The 15452-nt window shown below is 31.3% G+C and overlaps 2 protein-coding genes across 2 annotated transcripts; one reads left to right on the top strand and one right to left on the bottom strand.

Annotated features, from left to right (window-relative positions):
• Nucleotides 1-631: 631 nt before the first annotated feature.
• On the bottom strand, nt 632-2268 carry HO173_002589 (uncharacterized protein; the record flags this gene model as incomplete). Its single annotated transcript, XM_037304521.1, has 4 exons — nt 632-805; nt 877-994; nt 1065-2021; nt 2090-2268. The coding sequence occupies 4 exons, from the start codon at nt 2266-2268 to the stop codon at nt 632-634; spliced, it is 1428 nt and encodes a 475-aa protein (XP_037168614.1).
• Nucleotides 2269-14150: 11882 nt separating this feature from the next.
• HO173_002588 (uncharacterized protein) lies at nt 14151-14930 on the top strand (the record flags this gene model as incomplete). The annotated part of the gene is made up of 1 exon (XM_037304520.1): nt 14151-14930. One exon carries the CDS (start codon nt 14151-14153, stop codon nt 14928-14930), a length of 780 nt encoding a protein of 259 aa, XP_037168613.1.
• Between the last annotated feature and the right edge of the window lie 522 nt (nt 14931-15452).

Raw genomic sequence — 15452 nt, 5'->3', positions numbered from 1 at the left:
TGGCCCTGTGCTCCGATGACAAGGATTACGTACGGCAGGTCCTCGCCGCGAGTGCAGGTATTAGCATACTGAAAGTTGACAAGCATGACTTACGTCACATCATGCGCCAAGAGGACTGGCAACGATTTCTGTATGATAGAGCATTCCGGTTCAAAATTCAGATCCCTTAAAGTAGTACTCACACATGGGCGGAAGGGGTCTGCAACCTCTGTCTTGAGAAGACAGACTTGGCCAATTAGAGCTCTCGGGTTAGGAACATTTCTCGGTCAACTACAACGACGCTACGGGCATGGGTCTACGACTCAAACTCCTGCATACTCGAACAATGTGGCAACATAACGCAGCTCACGCAACGACAGAGACCCGGGCGGTCTTTCATGCACATACTGCGGATAATGTGGTAGACTAGCTTCCAGACAGTGCAGCCTGGGCACCAGTGATCTTGCATGCTTGGAAAGACTATTGAGCATTCTCACTAAACACTGCCCGTGCTGCTAGCAATTGTCATCATCATTCGTGGCCCCTCAGCACCGCTAAAGTCCATCACGTTTCGTCCGTCTGCAGACGCTCTTCCAGGTCGGCATGGATCTCCATCTTCGCGTTTGACCTACTGAACATTTCCTACTTGTTCTCAAGCTGGCACTCTACACAGCCTTCCCGGGCTCTCAATCTCCCACTCATCGCTCCCAACAGCCGTGGTAGCGTAGAAGATGTCATGAGGGTCATACTTAGCTTTGATCGAGCGAAGACGCGGGTAATTCGCGCCGTAGAAAGTCTCTTGCCAATTCGGCTGGTAAGGATCTCCCTGCACGCTCATCAGCGTCTTTTTACACAATACCTGGTGAGGGATGCGCGGTGAGACAAAGGACGGGATACCTCGTTGAGATAACATCCCGACCCCGGCGTAATCGCCTCCAACTGCGGCAATAGCACATCCGTCATCTCCTCCTGCAACTCCACCATGTCCGAAAGCGGCGCTGTGAAATTCCAAGGCCTGTTTCTCAAAGTCAGCCCCATCGTTCCCCACGGTCGCCTTGCTCAACCCGGGTTTGGACCATACTCACGTCGTAATGACAGCATCGATCAACGTATCCCTCCAAGCCGGCAAAACCGCATTGTCTACATCCCCCGCCACACTCATATTTACATTTAGCCCTATGCCACAAAATAAAGGCGCTGAATCCTGCTCATTGATTGTTCGTATTGCAGCCGTGAGCGCATCAGTATCATTCTCAACGACCGAGCGCGGAATCAACCGGCCGCCGTACTGCGCGGTGCCGACCTCGATTGGAAGCTGAAACGTGTTGAATTGATCCAAGTACGTAGGAAATTCCGTCGGGCCCGTCATGTTGTATTCGATCCCCAGCCGATTCAATTCATCGATGAAAGGCTGCAGGAGTTCCTTGGCCCTCGACGCCGAAATACCCGGCCCCGTGAAAGGCGTGAGGGTGAAAGCTGCGCTGGTGACGTAGTAGACCGTCATCGCGCCCGCGTCTACGAGCCGGGGCAGATTCGCATGCCAGGCCGTCAGGGCCGCGTAGTACGTATCTGTCGATATACCCTCGCTCGAAAACGTGAGATTGGCACCCGAGACGGGTATGTCGACATGTGCTTTCGACGTCAGCGACCAAACGACACCGTAAGTGCCCCCTCCACCTCCACTCAGCGCCCAATACAGATCCGCATTCTCTCCCGGACTGGCTCTCACGAACTCCCCGGTTCCGGTAACGACTTCCCATTCCAGCGTCTGATCGGCCGCTAAGCCATACTTGGACGCTAAGGCCGAATGGCCGCCTCCTTGCGTGTATCCGCCCGCGAGGCCGACGGTGGGGCATTCGCCTCCGGTGACTGACAGTCCGACTCGGTGTGCGGCGGCGTAGGCTTCGAAGCCTTGGACGCCGGCGCCCATTTTGATGGCTTTGCCGGTGTAGGAAGGGGATTTGTAGTCGGTGAAGGAGATGGTTTTGAGGTAGTGGGTCCAGATCGCGAGGGCGAAGGCGCCGGTTGACTTTCCGTTGTAGCTTTGTTGAGTGGTATTAGGATGGTTGGGGTTGAGATTGGGGGTGGGAATGATTGCGGGAATACTTACTCGTGGCCTGTATTGCGGATGACGAGCCTGATGTTGTTCCTCGTTGCGAATGCGATTCCCTTGGCTACATCGGAGGGCTCGGTGACGTTGATTGCGTAATCTACGTAATTGCCCAAGGTGCAAGGCCGAGACTCCGGCGTGAAAGGGTCGCAGCTTTGATTGGCGTAGAAGGGTGCCATGACAGACGAAGATGACACGTAACTGCTACTCTCAGGATACTTTCAAATCGCGGTACTCCAAGACTCACTGTTCCTGCGGCCAGACCCAGTTCTCCTGCAAAATTTTGCAAACGGTAGCGTTGTAAGTAGGGTCGTGACATGGTGAACCAAGCGGAACGGTAGCAACTAGTCTCCCACCAACGGAGCTGTTAAGTGCTGCCCACTCTGCTGGAGACGGCCAGCAGGTTTCTCCTGGATAACAACGACACTGATTTGTTGATGCGAAAGCTGTGTGGCAGAGGTAGGCTAAGCCTATCGCAAGGACGGAAAGTGAAATCAACATCTTTTCCTGCTGTCTATCGGTAAAGAAGGCAATGCCTTCGGGATTGGGAATATCTTCTTCTATGAAACAATTTGCATACAAGAAAGATCAGGTGAAATGCAAAGCTTTACATACAAAAAAATATGGAGCTTGAAAAGGGAAAAACAAGAAGTCTGGCCGACACGTTGAACAAACAGACTGAGCTAAGCATCCGATGGATCCCTTTAACACTACCCAGCCAAACAACCGAAAGATATCTTTAACACTTACCCAGCTAAGGAACGGAAGGATACCCTTAACACTTACCCCGCGTAGGATTCGACCTGCATATGTTTGTTCCGTACCAAGCCGTGAAGAGGTCGAACAGATAAATCACAAAACAGCGCTACACTTTATTAATTCTCCTGCTGCTTCACAGAATGTCTCATGCATTGCCAAATAACCGAGGTCTCATAAAGAAGTTTTTTTTTTTTTTTTTTTTTTTTTTTTTTTTTTTTTTTTGGTTTTTTTGTTTTTTTTTTTTAGCGCTTGGTTTTTTTTTCATCTCCTAAACTTTTTTTTTTTTTTTTTTTTAATATTTTTTTTTTTAAATATCTTTTTTTTTTTATTTTTAAAAAATATTATTAGTATAAAATTTTTTTTATTAATTTTATTATTAAATAAATATTTATTTATATTTTTTTTAATTTTATAAATTAAATTTTTTTAATTTTATTTTTAAATTTTTAATTTTATATTAATTTAAATTTAAAAAATATTTATTTTTTAATATATTTTTTTTTTTATTTTTTTTTTTAAAATTTTAAAAATTTAAAAATATATATTTAATAAAATTAAAATTATTTTTTATAAAATATTAAATTATATTAAATTATTTAAAATTTATATAAATATTTTAAATAAATTTAAATATATTTTATTAATAAACCTAAGGAGGAGGGTAGGGTAGTTATAAACATAGGAGTTTTTATTTAAAAATAGGAAAGTTTTTTATAAAAAAACAACTAAAATTGTTAGGTTTTCTTTTTTTGGTTTTTGAGTGTCTATATTTAAAAAACCCAAAAAATAACTTAGTTTATCTCCCCGCAGGGCACCTTGGAGAACCCTTTTATAATTTTTTAAAAAATATATTTTTTAAATATTTTTTTTTTTTTTTTTTTTTTTTTTTATTTTTTTTTTTTTTTTTATTTTTATAAAAATTAATTTTTATTAAAAATTATTCTTTTTTATCTATTTTTTTTTTTTTATAAAAATTTTTAAATTTTTTAAAATTTTTATTTTTTTTTTTTTTTTTTTTTTAAAAAAACTAAATTTAAAAAGAGGAATTTTGGAAATTTAATATTTATATAAAAATATAAAACTATTAATATAGATAAAGATAAGCTTATTTATTCTTATTATTTATATTCGATTACGATATTTATTATAAAGAAGATTTTAAATAGAAAAGGCTCACTCTTAAGATTACTAAATTAGCTAATATTCTAAATAGTCTTTATACTATATAAGTAAGACCTAGATATATAAATAATACTCTTTATTAGAAGAGTATAGAAAAGTCTTTATCTTTTAATATAATATATTAATTATAAATACTTTAGTTCTATACTTAAAGTTATAGAACGAGACGCGTATATCCCTCTTCTCGTTCTCTAAGCTATCGTATACCCGCTTTAAGAAATTAAGAACCTTCGTTTATTCTTTTAGCTATAAGTCTCTTAGCGATATTTATTAAATTTAAATAATAGACCGCGTAGTAAATAGAAAGTACTTATTTTTCGAATTAATACTTTTATATAGATTTATATTATTTACCCTTCTTAAATCGCGATTTAAAGATCTTCTTTATATAGTATTTTTAAGCGAAGAAAGAATAATTTTTTAGATAACGTAAATATGCTTTAATAATCTTTTAATTTAAACGCTTTATCTAACTAATATAATTTATTATTTATAAATAAGATTAAGAATTAGCTTTAGATCCTTAATTTCTATTTAAAAGACTTTATCTTATAATATATTTATAATCTTTTAACTAGTCGTCATAGTCTTATCGATATAATTATTAATAGTATATTTATAAAGCGTATTCTTACTATAAAGAAGAGAGTTAATTAATTTTATTTAAGTATATTTTATCGTATAAATATTAAGAGTATAAGAGTATAGACTCGATCGTATTCTTTCTTCTATATATCGCGGAGAATAGATAGTTATTTATCGCCTTTTTAGAAGTAAATTACGATATTCTAAACTTTCTTAAAAATCTAATTAAATTAAATAAGATTCTTAGTAGTATAAGTTATTAATAACTAAATTTTATAATTATTATAAGAGACGTAAAGTATATACTCTCACCTCTTTATTTTTTTTAATATAGTTTATATTATATATATCTTTAACTCTATATTAATAACGATAAAGTTAATATATAAAAGATCGCCTTTAATTTAATATAGAACGCGCTTATTAATATAAAGAGTCTAATTTATATCTATCGTATATTAAAGTATTAATTTTAAGAGACTCGAGATATATAACTCTAAGCTCGATATATATTAATAAATGAATAATACGCTTATAATTAATATTTAAAGAATTGTTAATAATAAAATTTAGTTATATATAGCTATTAAGTACGTTCTAGATCTCTTATATAATTATTTTATATACTTAATTTAATAGAGGCCTAAAAAAAGACTAGCGACTCGATACTTTATAGACTAAATTTAGTTTCTTTAGAAACGTCTATATATTAACTTCGCTATATATACTTAGAGATCTTCTATCGATATATAAAGTTATTACTATAAGATTATTTAATTTATTCTATTTCTCGATAGATAGCTTAGATATATAAAGCTTAGACTAAGTACTCTTAAGGTTTAGAAATATAAATATTATCTTATTTTAATATATAACCTTCTATCTAATCTACTCTTCTTTCTATAAATTTATAATATAGAAATAATTATTAAGAGAGTTCTAAAGGTATAAAAGATATTCTTTAAGATAAATTTTTATACGTAAAGAATTTATAGCTTAATTAATATATTTACTAATATAGAATTTATAGATAACGATCTTTAATTATCTAAGTTAGTTATATTATTATTTAAAAAGCGAGTTCTCAAGTATCTTAATAGTTCTTAAGGAAGCTAATACGTAAAAAGCTCTTTAAATAATCTTATCTCGTTATCTAAAGTATAAAGCTATAGCTATAAGACTAATATAATAAAAAAGTATCAAAATTTAAACTTTTAGAGCTGTCTTTCTCCTAGAGTCTTAATGTTTTTATTTACAAAATAACTACGTAGACTAATCATAGGCTCGAATTTAATGATTACTAAGCTAATACAGAAAATATAGGCCTGTCAGACTTTTATATGGTTAATACCTTTATAGTGGGTTATGATGGGTAAACCTACATCCCTCCTGCTGCAGAAACGATGTTGTGCCAATCCCCGTGCTGGAGTGGCAATTAGCACTGCCCTAATCACGGCCCTACAAGTGACCCTGTCCATGATAATACCCGTCATCGTCTCTGTAGCAGCGATAGCGGCCGTTCGTCCATGCAACGATCCCTGTGTAGTCAATTGCAGGGAGAATGCTGTGGTGCAGCTGCGCCATCAAGAATATAAGACATGTTTGCGATGAGAGCGGGATTTCTTTAATGTTTCCAGTTGACGATCTTGGTGGTTCTTGTCGAATGGTCTAGGACTGCATCCGAGGACCTCCGTTAATCTAGAAGACATGTGGGGACTACAGCGCAGACTTTGGCCACATGCAACCTTTAAACCTTTCAATTGTCAATCTCTTCGATAAACAGTTAGAAGGACGCGGGAGAAAGAGAAAGGAGCGATAAAGTCTTAAATACTTATAAGTTCTCTTTTCTCTTCTTTTTTTTTTTAGTTATTAGTTTATCTAGTAACTAATTTATCTATTCTATTAACTATATATCTAGATCTTATAATTATATAGCTACTACGTAGTTTTATTAAAAGAGATCTTACTATCTTATAGTTCTAATAACTTTATTTATATAAAGTTATTTAATTTAGCTATAGTAAGTAACTCGCGAGTTAATTCTATTAATTTACGAAGTAGAAACGTTTTATTACGATCTATTAGCGACGTTTTTAATCTAATAAATAACTCTTATTAGAATACGCTTATTACGTAATTAAGCGATTATAATATTAATTCTAATATCGATAGAAATTCTAATAATATTATCGACGGAAATAATAATCGTTAAAGCGTTATATCTAATAACTCTTTATCTATAGATAAAGACTCTTATTTTATAGACTTAATTTAAGTTTAACGCTATCGACTTCTAGAGCTTAATACTAAAAAGTAGTTAGTTATCGAAAAACTTAAGCTAATTAAAATATAGAATATATAAGAATATCGCTATAAGTATAGCGATAATTACTATTATAATTCGAGTTATAAGAAGATAAGCGTTATTAAGATATCTAATACGTAATATCTTAATAACTATAACTCGATAGTTATATTTCTTTAAGACTACGACGATTTTATCGCCTTAACGTCTTATATCGATTTTTATATAAATAAAGAAAAGACTCGCTAGTTTTTTACTCTCTTAATAAATACTAAGAAGTAGATTTAAAGAAATATTAGAAATACGATATTATACGATATCGAGAAATCTATCTAAAAGAAATATAAGAGATAGTACTTAAATTAAGTTTATAATTTAGTTATTAAGTCTTATAATATAGATCGCTAGTTAATTAAAATAATAATAAGAGATATATAATCGATAGCTAGCTTTAATAACTATCTTACTATACTCTAGTTATAGTAAGATCGCTATATAACCGATTTAAAACGTATAAAAGACCTACGAGATAGGATAATAGAGAAAATTTCTCTAAAAGCTATAAAGGAGGCTATTTAATCTATTATCTATACTATATTATTATAATAATATTAAAATATAAAGTAAAGACTATAAAAAATAAAAGAGCTTTCTACTCTAGATAAGACTCGCTTTAGTAATAAGATAAGTAATTAGAGAAGTAGTAATTAATAGTATACTAAGTCTAAGGGATAATATATAAAGAGTTAATAAGATTAAAAGAAGAGTTTATTCTCGTTAACGCTATAAGATCGAAAGTTTAAACGAATTAAATTCGAAGATAGCGACTCTTATATTAAGTATAAAATATCTCTTATTAAGATATAATACTATAATTATAAGTAGTTAAAATATTATAAGAATTCTTCTAAGTATTTAAACTACGTTATAGATAATAAAGTATATAATTATAAATTAAGTAAGGGAAAAGATAAAGTTTAATACTTATCGCTATAGTATTAAATACGCTATTAATTAAGCGATAACCTCGCTCTCTATTATTAAGAGGCGAAATTACTACGTTAAATAAAAAGCGTAAGATAACTACTCTAATAGATATCGATAGCGAGAAAATCTTTATATTATAATCTTTTATTAAAGAGATATAGATTTCTAAATCTAAATACGCGTTAATAATAATACGTATTATCGATAATTATTAAATATTCTTATATAAAAAGTATAATCTAATCTTTAATCTCGCGAATAGTCGAGGAAAAAAGTAAGAGTAAATCTTAAAGGCGTATACTATAAATATATAAGGATATAATCTTATTCTTAATTTCTCTTAAATCTATAATATCGATTTAGATATTTATTAGCGCGAGTAGTTCTAGATCTATCGCGATTTTTCTATAAGCGATAAGATATAAGTAGATATCGTAATAATAAATATAGAATAGTTTACGTTATTAGCTAATATAGTAATTATATATAGTCTAGAATAAGCGTTTATTACTCTTTTATATTAGATTCTATTTAAAAGTAGTAAGAATAATTATAATAAAGCTATATAATATAATATTACGTAGCTAGATAACTCTAATATATCTAAATAACTTAAAGATTTATTAGAAGTCTTTTTAGAAGAGCTATCTAATAGTCTTAATATATATAATTAAATCGAGTATCTAATAGATCTATAATCTAGAAAGCTATTTAGAAGCGATTCGATTTATAATATATTATATAACGAACTCGTAGCGATTAGAGATTATCTAAATACTACGCTTAAGAGAAAGTAAATTTAACTCTTAATTAGTTAGATTAGCTCGCTAATACTATTTATTAAGAAATTAGATAACTCGCTATAATTATATATTAACTATTAAGAACTTAACGAGATAACTATTAAGAATAATTACTCGTTATTACTACTCTTAAAGATTTTAGAAAGATTTATATATACGAAGTACTTTATTAAGGTTAATATTCGTAATATATATTATCGAATACGAGTACGAAAGAAAGATAAGTAGAAAATTATCTTTCGAACTCGCTACGACTAGTTCGAATATTAAGTAATATCTTTTAGCCTTATAAATACTCTTATAATCTTTTAAGCTTATATAAATAAAGTACTTAAGCTATATATCGATATCTTCTATATAATATACTTAAATAATATATTAATCTATTTCGAAATAAAAGAGTTATATTAAAAGTATATATATAAAATACTACGCGTACTATTAAAGTATCGACTCTATATAAAGTTATCGAAATATACTTTTAATCGTAATAAGATTATCTTTCTAAGAGTTCTTAATAAATTAACGTAGTATTTAAATAGAATTATCGCGTATTAAGACTATTACTAAGTAGCTAGAATTAGAGTCTACTAAGAATATCTTAATCTTTCTAAAATTCGTAAACTTTTATTAATAATTTATATAAGACTTTTCGTAGATAGCTACGTCTTTAACGAATCTAATCTAAAAAGCGAAGAAAGGCGAGATTAGATTACTCTTCGTATTTAATAAAAAAGTATATAAGACTTTTAAGATACTTAAGCGAGTATTTATTATCGTATCTATACTAAAATACTATAATTAAAAAGTATCGCTTATTATAAAGATTAATATTTCTAATATAGATATAGATAATATACTTAGTTAACTAAGCGAAAACGAGTAATAATATCTTATTACTTTTTTTAGCTATAAATTTAAAGGCGCTAAGTCTCGCTAAGATATATATAATAAAAAGCTCTATACGATTATATTAGACTTTAAGAATTAAAGATATTACTTATAAGATAGTAAGTACTCTATTTATATAATCTTAGATTATAATAACTTACGTTATTTTATAATAATAAAAGAGCTTAATATAAAGTAGATTCGCTAGACTAAGAAATTAGCTATATTTAACTTTATAATTAAATATTATAAGAGAAAACTTAACTCTATAAATATATTATTAAGAAGATTTAATATTATTAAATCGAATAATAGCGAGAATAATAATAATAATTTTCTCTCTATCTTATAAAATAAGCTTTATAATTAGAAATATTAATCTAATCTATAAAAACGTAATAGCGTATCTATTATAGTTAAACTTATAGCGTTAATAAAGTAATTAAATAATATTATTATTATAGATATCTAAGTTATTAACTTAAATAAGAGAGTACTTAATAGATAAATACGTATTCTAGATACTACGATATCGTCTTAATTTCTAATTTATTAGATTTTAAAGTTAAAGAGATTTTATTTAAAGTTACGGAAATTAATAATAGTATAATTACTTAAATTATAATATAAGAATACTTTTATTATAAATAAGAAGTAACGTTAAAGATACGCTATTAAATAGAATAAGCTTTCGAAATAGAAAGTTAATAAGAATAAACTACTACGTCGTAGCCTCGTAGTCTATATTTCTAACGATTCTACTATAAAGAAAGAGATTCTTTATATAAATTATAATAACTCTAATACTAGATACTTCGCTTATAAGCGTATTAAGAAGAATATTAGATTTAAGTATTATTAAATAGATATAATAAGCGATATAATAGAGTATATTCGCACTTATCTCGATTATTAAAGAGTATAAGTTTATTATTATAAGTCGTATAGCGAGCTAGCGTCGATTCTCTTAGATAATATAAATTTATTTTATACTATAATACTAAATTTTATTATAAATCTATTATCTATAAGAAATTTATATATTAATAAGACTTATAATATTATCTTAATCTTAATAGATAAGCTAATTAAGTATATAACGTATATAGTAATTACTAAGAATCTAAAGACTAATAGTCTTATTAATATCTTATAGCGAAAGTTTATATTACTACGCGATATAATACGTAACTTAATTTTAAATTAAGACTCTCTATTTATAAGTAAGTTCTAAATAACACTATATTAATATCTAAGTACGAAGCGTAAACTAAGTATTACGTTTTATTCTTAAATCGATAATTAGACTAAGAGATAAAATTAGATATTAAAATACTATCTATAAATATATTATAATTATAAATAGAATAACTAATCTAAAATCTTATTAATAACTATATTTATATATAATAATAGCGTATATATAAGTATTAATAAGATCTTATAAGATCTATTAATAAGATATATAGTAGACTTAGAAAATACTTCTAAGAGTAGAATCTTAAGAGAGAAAGTATCGCTTATTATAGAGCGAGTAGAATAATTATAAGAGATAAGATTATATCTAAAAGAATTATAGAAGCGAGCGTTAAAGTAGTAAGTAAAGTATTATAATAGTAATTATAGAGCTATAATCTTTAAGAAAAAAGATAAAGTACTATTATAAAGCTTAAATATATATATCTTATAATTAAAGAAGAAACTTAATTATAGATAGCTTAAGTCTTTTAAAGTATTAGAGAAAATAAATATATAGACTTATAAGCTAGACCTTTCTACTAGATATAAAAGAATTTATTTTATATTTTATATATCGCTATTAGAGTTATAATACTTATATAATAATAATTCGAAGTTATAAGTAATCTTAATTAATAAAGAAGAAGAGTAAGAGATTAATAAGATACTAGATAAAAGAGTTTATAAGAGCGAGACTAAGTATCTTATTAACTAAAAAGACTCTCTATCTTATAAAGCTTTATAGAAATTAATAAAGTATCTCGAAAATATTAAAGATGTAATTAAGAACTTCGAGTAAGTAAAGAAGTTATATAAATTAATATTTAAGATAAAGTTAAAAATATAATTATTAAGAGAGATTAAGAAGTAAGAAAGATCGCGAAAGTAATAGTAGTATAGAAGTCTTAAAGGGCGAATAAGTTATAGTTAAAAGGCTTAGCGAAAATAGCTAAAATACTTATAGATCGATTCTAAGACGTCGAGGCGTTATATATAATAAGAAAAATAGCTATTAAAGTTATATATAAAACTATTACTATCTAATATTAATTTATCTATTATCTTATATTAGAAAGTAATTACTTATCTAGAAGATTTATTAGATAATAAGAAGACTTAGTAGAAAAAATAGTAAGAGAAGTAATCGAAGAAGAGGCGAAAACGGCGATATTATATCGAAGTTTCTTAACGCGATAAGCCGCTATATATATTAACTACGTACTTTAATATATATTAATAAAATTTATATCGATTTAGCGGCGAAGAATAATATAAATATTCTCGCTAATATAGGTTATAGTAAAGATATTAATCTAATAAATAAGAATCGAGTCTATTATATATATATAACCCTCGCGGAAGTATCGCCTATATTTACGCTAACGCGAGCTAGTAGAAAACGCGATATAAATTATATAAGAGTTATATATGAGAGTATATATATAATAATAATAAAAGGGAACTAGTATACGTTAGCGTAACCTCTTAGTTATCTAATATCTCTTTTATTTATAATCGATATTCGAAGTATAAATAAGAGAAGTAGCGATAAAAGTAGTAATAAAAGTAGCGATAAGAGTAGCGATAAGAGAGGCTAATAGTCTTCTTAGTTAAGTATATCTTTAAAATAAATATAAATATCTATTAGTAATAGCGCGAGATATAAAAACTATAACGGCTATAAGTACTTAATAACTCGTAGAGCTATAAGAGCGAAGATTTAATACTACTATCGATATATTAATATACTTCTTATACTATTTATAAAGTATTATAAAGTATTCTTCGAGATATTTATTATATATAAAGTTAATCTAAGTAACTATAATCTTATTTAACTATTATCTTAATCGATATATATATTATACTATTACGATAATACGTAGCTCGCTATCGCGATATTACGATAAGAATAAATAAAGATAAGATAGTAGATATAAAGAAGAATAGGGTATTTACTTATAATAGCGTCGACGTTAATATTATTACTAAGAAGAATAAAAGTTAGATGAAAGTAAGTCTTTTATACTTACTAGCGCGACTTTTAACGATTATTATAATAGAATTATTACGATTATAAAGTAATAATATAATAATAGCGTATAATAATAGTAATAATAGTATATCGTAATAAAATAATATTACGCCTATATTCTATTAATTAAAATAATAATATATATAGCGATACTATCGCGATTTAGTATATAAATATAATAATATACTTAAGAAGACCTTAGAGTATATAGTACGAATACGCTATTATAGTATACGTTAGTTTAGACTATATTTAAGCTAATAATAAGTAGCGTAGATAATATTAATAAGTTTATATATATTTAATTATAAGACGTAATAATAATAAGATTTAGAGGCTAAATCTTCTAAGAGAGAATATAGTTATAAAGGTAAAAGTACTCGAAGTAAACTAATAGACTCGCTTACGTCGCTTATTAGGCTATAAGCTACGTAGCTAAGATAAGTATTTAATATACTTAATAAAGTCTTAAATACTTATGAGTTCTCTTTTCTCTTCTTCTTTCTTTAGTTATTAGTTTATCTAGTAACTAATTTATCTATTCTATTAACTAATGAATTGAACTTAGGCACCTTTTTTGGGCCTGATAGGGGCGTAGACTCCCAAGTGGGGGTTACGCCAGATACAAATCTGAAGCAGCCCTGAGCGCATTGTCCAGGTGGTCCTCCGGGCAGGGCGTTATCCGACAGCTGGACCCTTTCTTAGCGCGTGCAGAACTTTCGGTGCCGACCTCTGTACTTGCCATGGCTTCGAAACAATTCCCAATTCTATGCCAAAAAGTATCGAACCTCTTAACTAGGATGGTGTGTACTAGTACTCATGCACCCTGAATATCAACGTGTACCCATAGAGGTAGCACGGTATGTGCGAAGATTACTCTGAGTGCATTTCAATAAGTTTTGTTACAACTACTCCATGTCGAGTTGACTGTCTTGTTCGCGTCTTTCCTACGTCTGTCAGGGATGTCCCGTATCTCGAATGACAGACAGGAGCTAGAAAACAACGCCATATGGTAGGGAAAGAGTAACGCTCTAAGCTCATTCGATCTTCTCCCTCCGCGGAATCGAAATGTTCTTGATATTTTCTGCTGTTCCTCCTCATTTTCTGATTGCAGCGGCCAGCACATCTGAAGATTTGTTTGTTCTTGTTGGATTTTGCAAATTATACACGCACGTTCCGGCACACTTCTCTTTCCGTAATAAAGTACTATCCTCTTCTCCAGGGAGTCGCATTCCCTTGAGAACCATCTCAACACCGGAAAGGAAGACAGCGATAATGAGCTCCTCCTCAGCCAACATAAACCCGACAATCAACGCGATTCCCATAGGGGTTTCGCTGGACCATCCCCTCGGCGACCTCGACGAACTCATCAACAGGGTCCGCACATTAATTCAGACGACGGCCCCCAACGGTATTTCTAGAGATGACGGCATCGACAGGGTCTTAGCAGGATCGACATATGATCCCATTGTTCCAATCTTCTTCCGCTGCACTTGGCCTTATGGTTCGCAAACGCGCCATAAGCTGATCTGGATGAAACCTTCCATCCCGGAAGAAGATTTTGGCAGCGAGATCACCAAAAATTTCAAGTTCAATGAGACTGGTGGCGCAGTTCGACAAATGCCTGCTACCTTTGTTGGATGTAGCCCCTTCACCTCGGGTGAAAGGCACTACGTCGAGGCTCGCAAGAGGCTAAATTGCGAGTTCGATAAGGAAATAAGCCCTACCAACCAGCAACATATCAAGATGCTGGCATACACAATGAGTGGTTTCTTCGAGTTGTTTGTGGAGCCGCTGCAGGATAGAGCGAAGTGCTTCCTTTGCCGCCAACCCTGTCTACTGAGATCGGAGAATAGGGATCATATAAGCGTACTGGTAATGGGGCAAGTGATTACGTGCAAAGAATGCACGGAAAACCATGAAGCTGTGGAGATACAGCGCTTGGGAAGGAAGTGGAGTCTCGCCGTTATGTACAGCCTGGCGCAACAGCATGTTCTGGCCAGCTCCCTAAAGTACACGCTAAACTTGGGAACAGCGGAATATGACTCTTTGTAAGATTTTTGCTTTGATACCACTGCTTCCATGGAGGGGTACAGATCCCGAAGTGTGTTCGAACGACCCAAGTTTCATAATATAGGGCAGCGAGTGCATTAGCACTATTAGAGTTCCTAGCTGTAAGTGTGTGCGACTCATCGACGATCGGTGACTTCTAGCAAGGTTTCTGAGTGACGGCGACGGGAAACAAACAGTCAATACACAAGATGCTGAATTGTGCGCGTACTAGGTGGTCGCTAGGAAGAACTATGTACTATTTCAAAGCTTGGCACGGAAAGTCCAGGGCCAACTTGACTCGGAGCGAGTTACACACATAGAAGTCTTAGATATCGCAAGATGTCTAGACACATGCCTCAGCATCTAAGGACAGCAGAATGAACAACCATTTTTCAACTCCAACTCCCAACAGGAAAGAACGGCGCAAACCTTACTTCTAGATTAGTATAAGGGTCGTGCGCAATAAGGAAACCTGGCAAGCCTCGCTACGAGACATACTCCTCTTGATCACTCAGTCGTGATCAA

The sequence above is a fragment of the Letharia columbiana genome (genome assembly GCF_014066305.1).
Source record: "Letharia columbiana isolate WasteWater2 chromosome Unknown Sc0000005_s0, whole genome shotgun sequence".
Taxonomy (NCBI): domain Eukaryota; kingdom Fungi; phylum Ascomycota; class Lecanoromycetes; order Lecanorales; family Parmeliaceae; genus Letharia; species Letharia columbiana.
The sequence above is the reverse complement of the archived record's forward strand: the minus strand, read 5'-3'. Positions and strand labels throughout refer to the sequence as shown.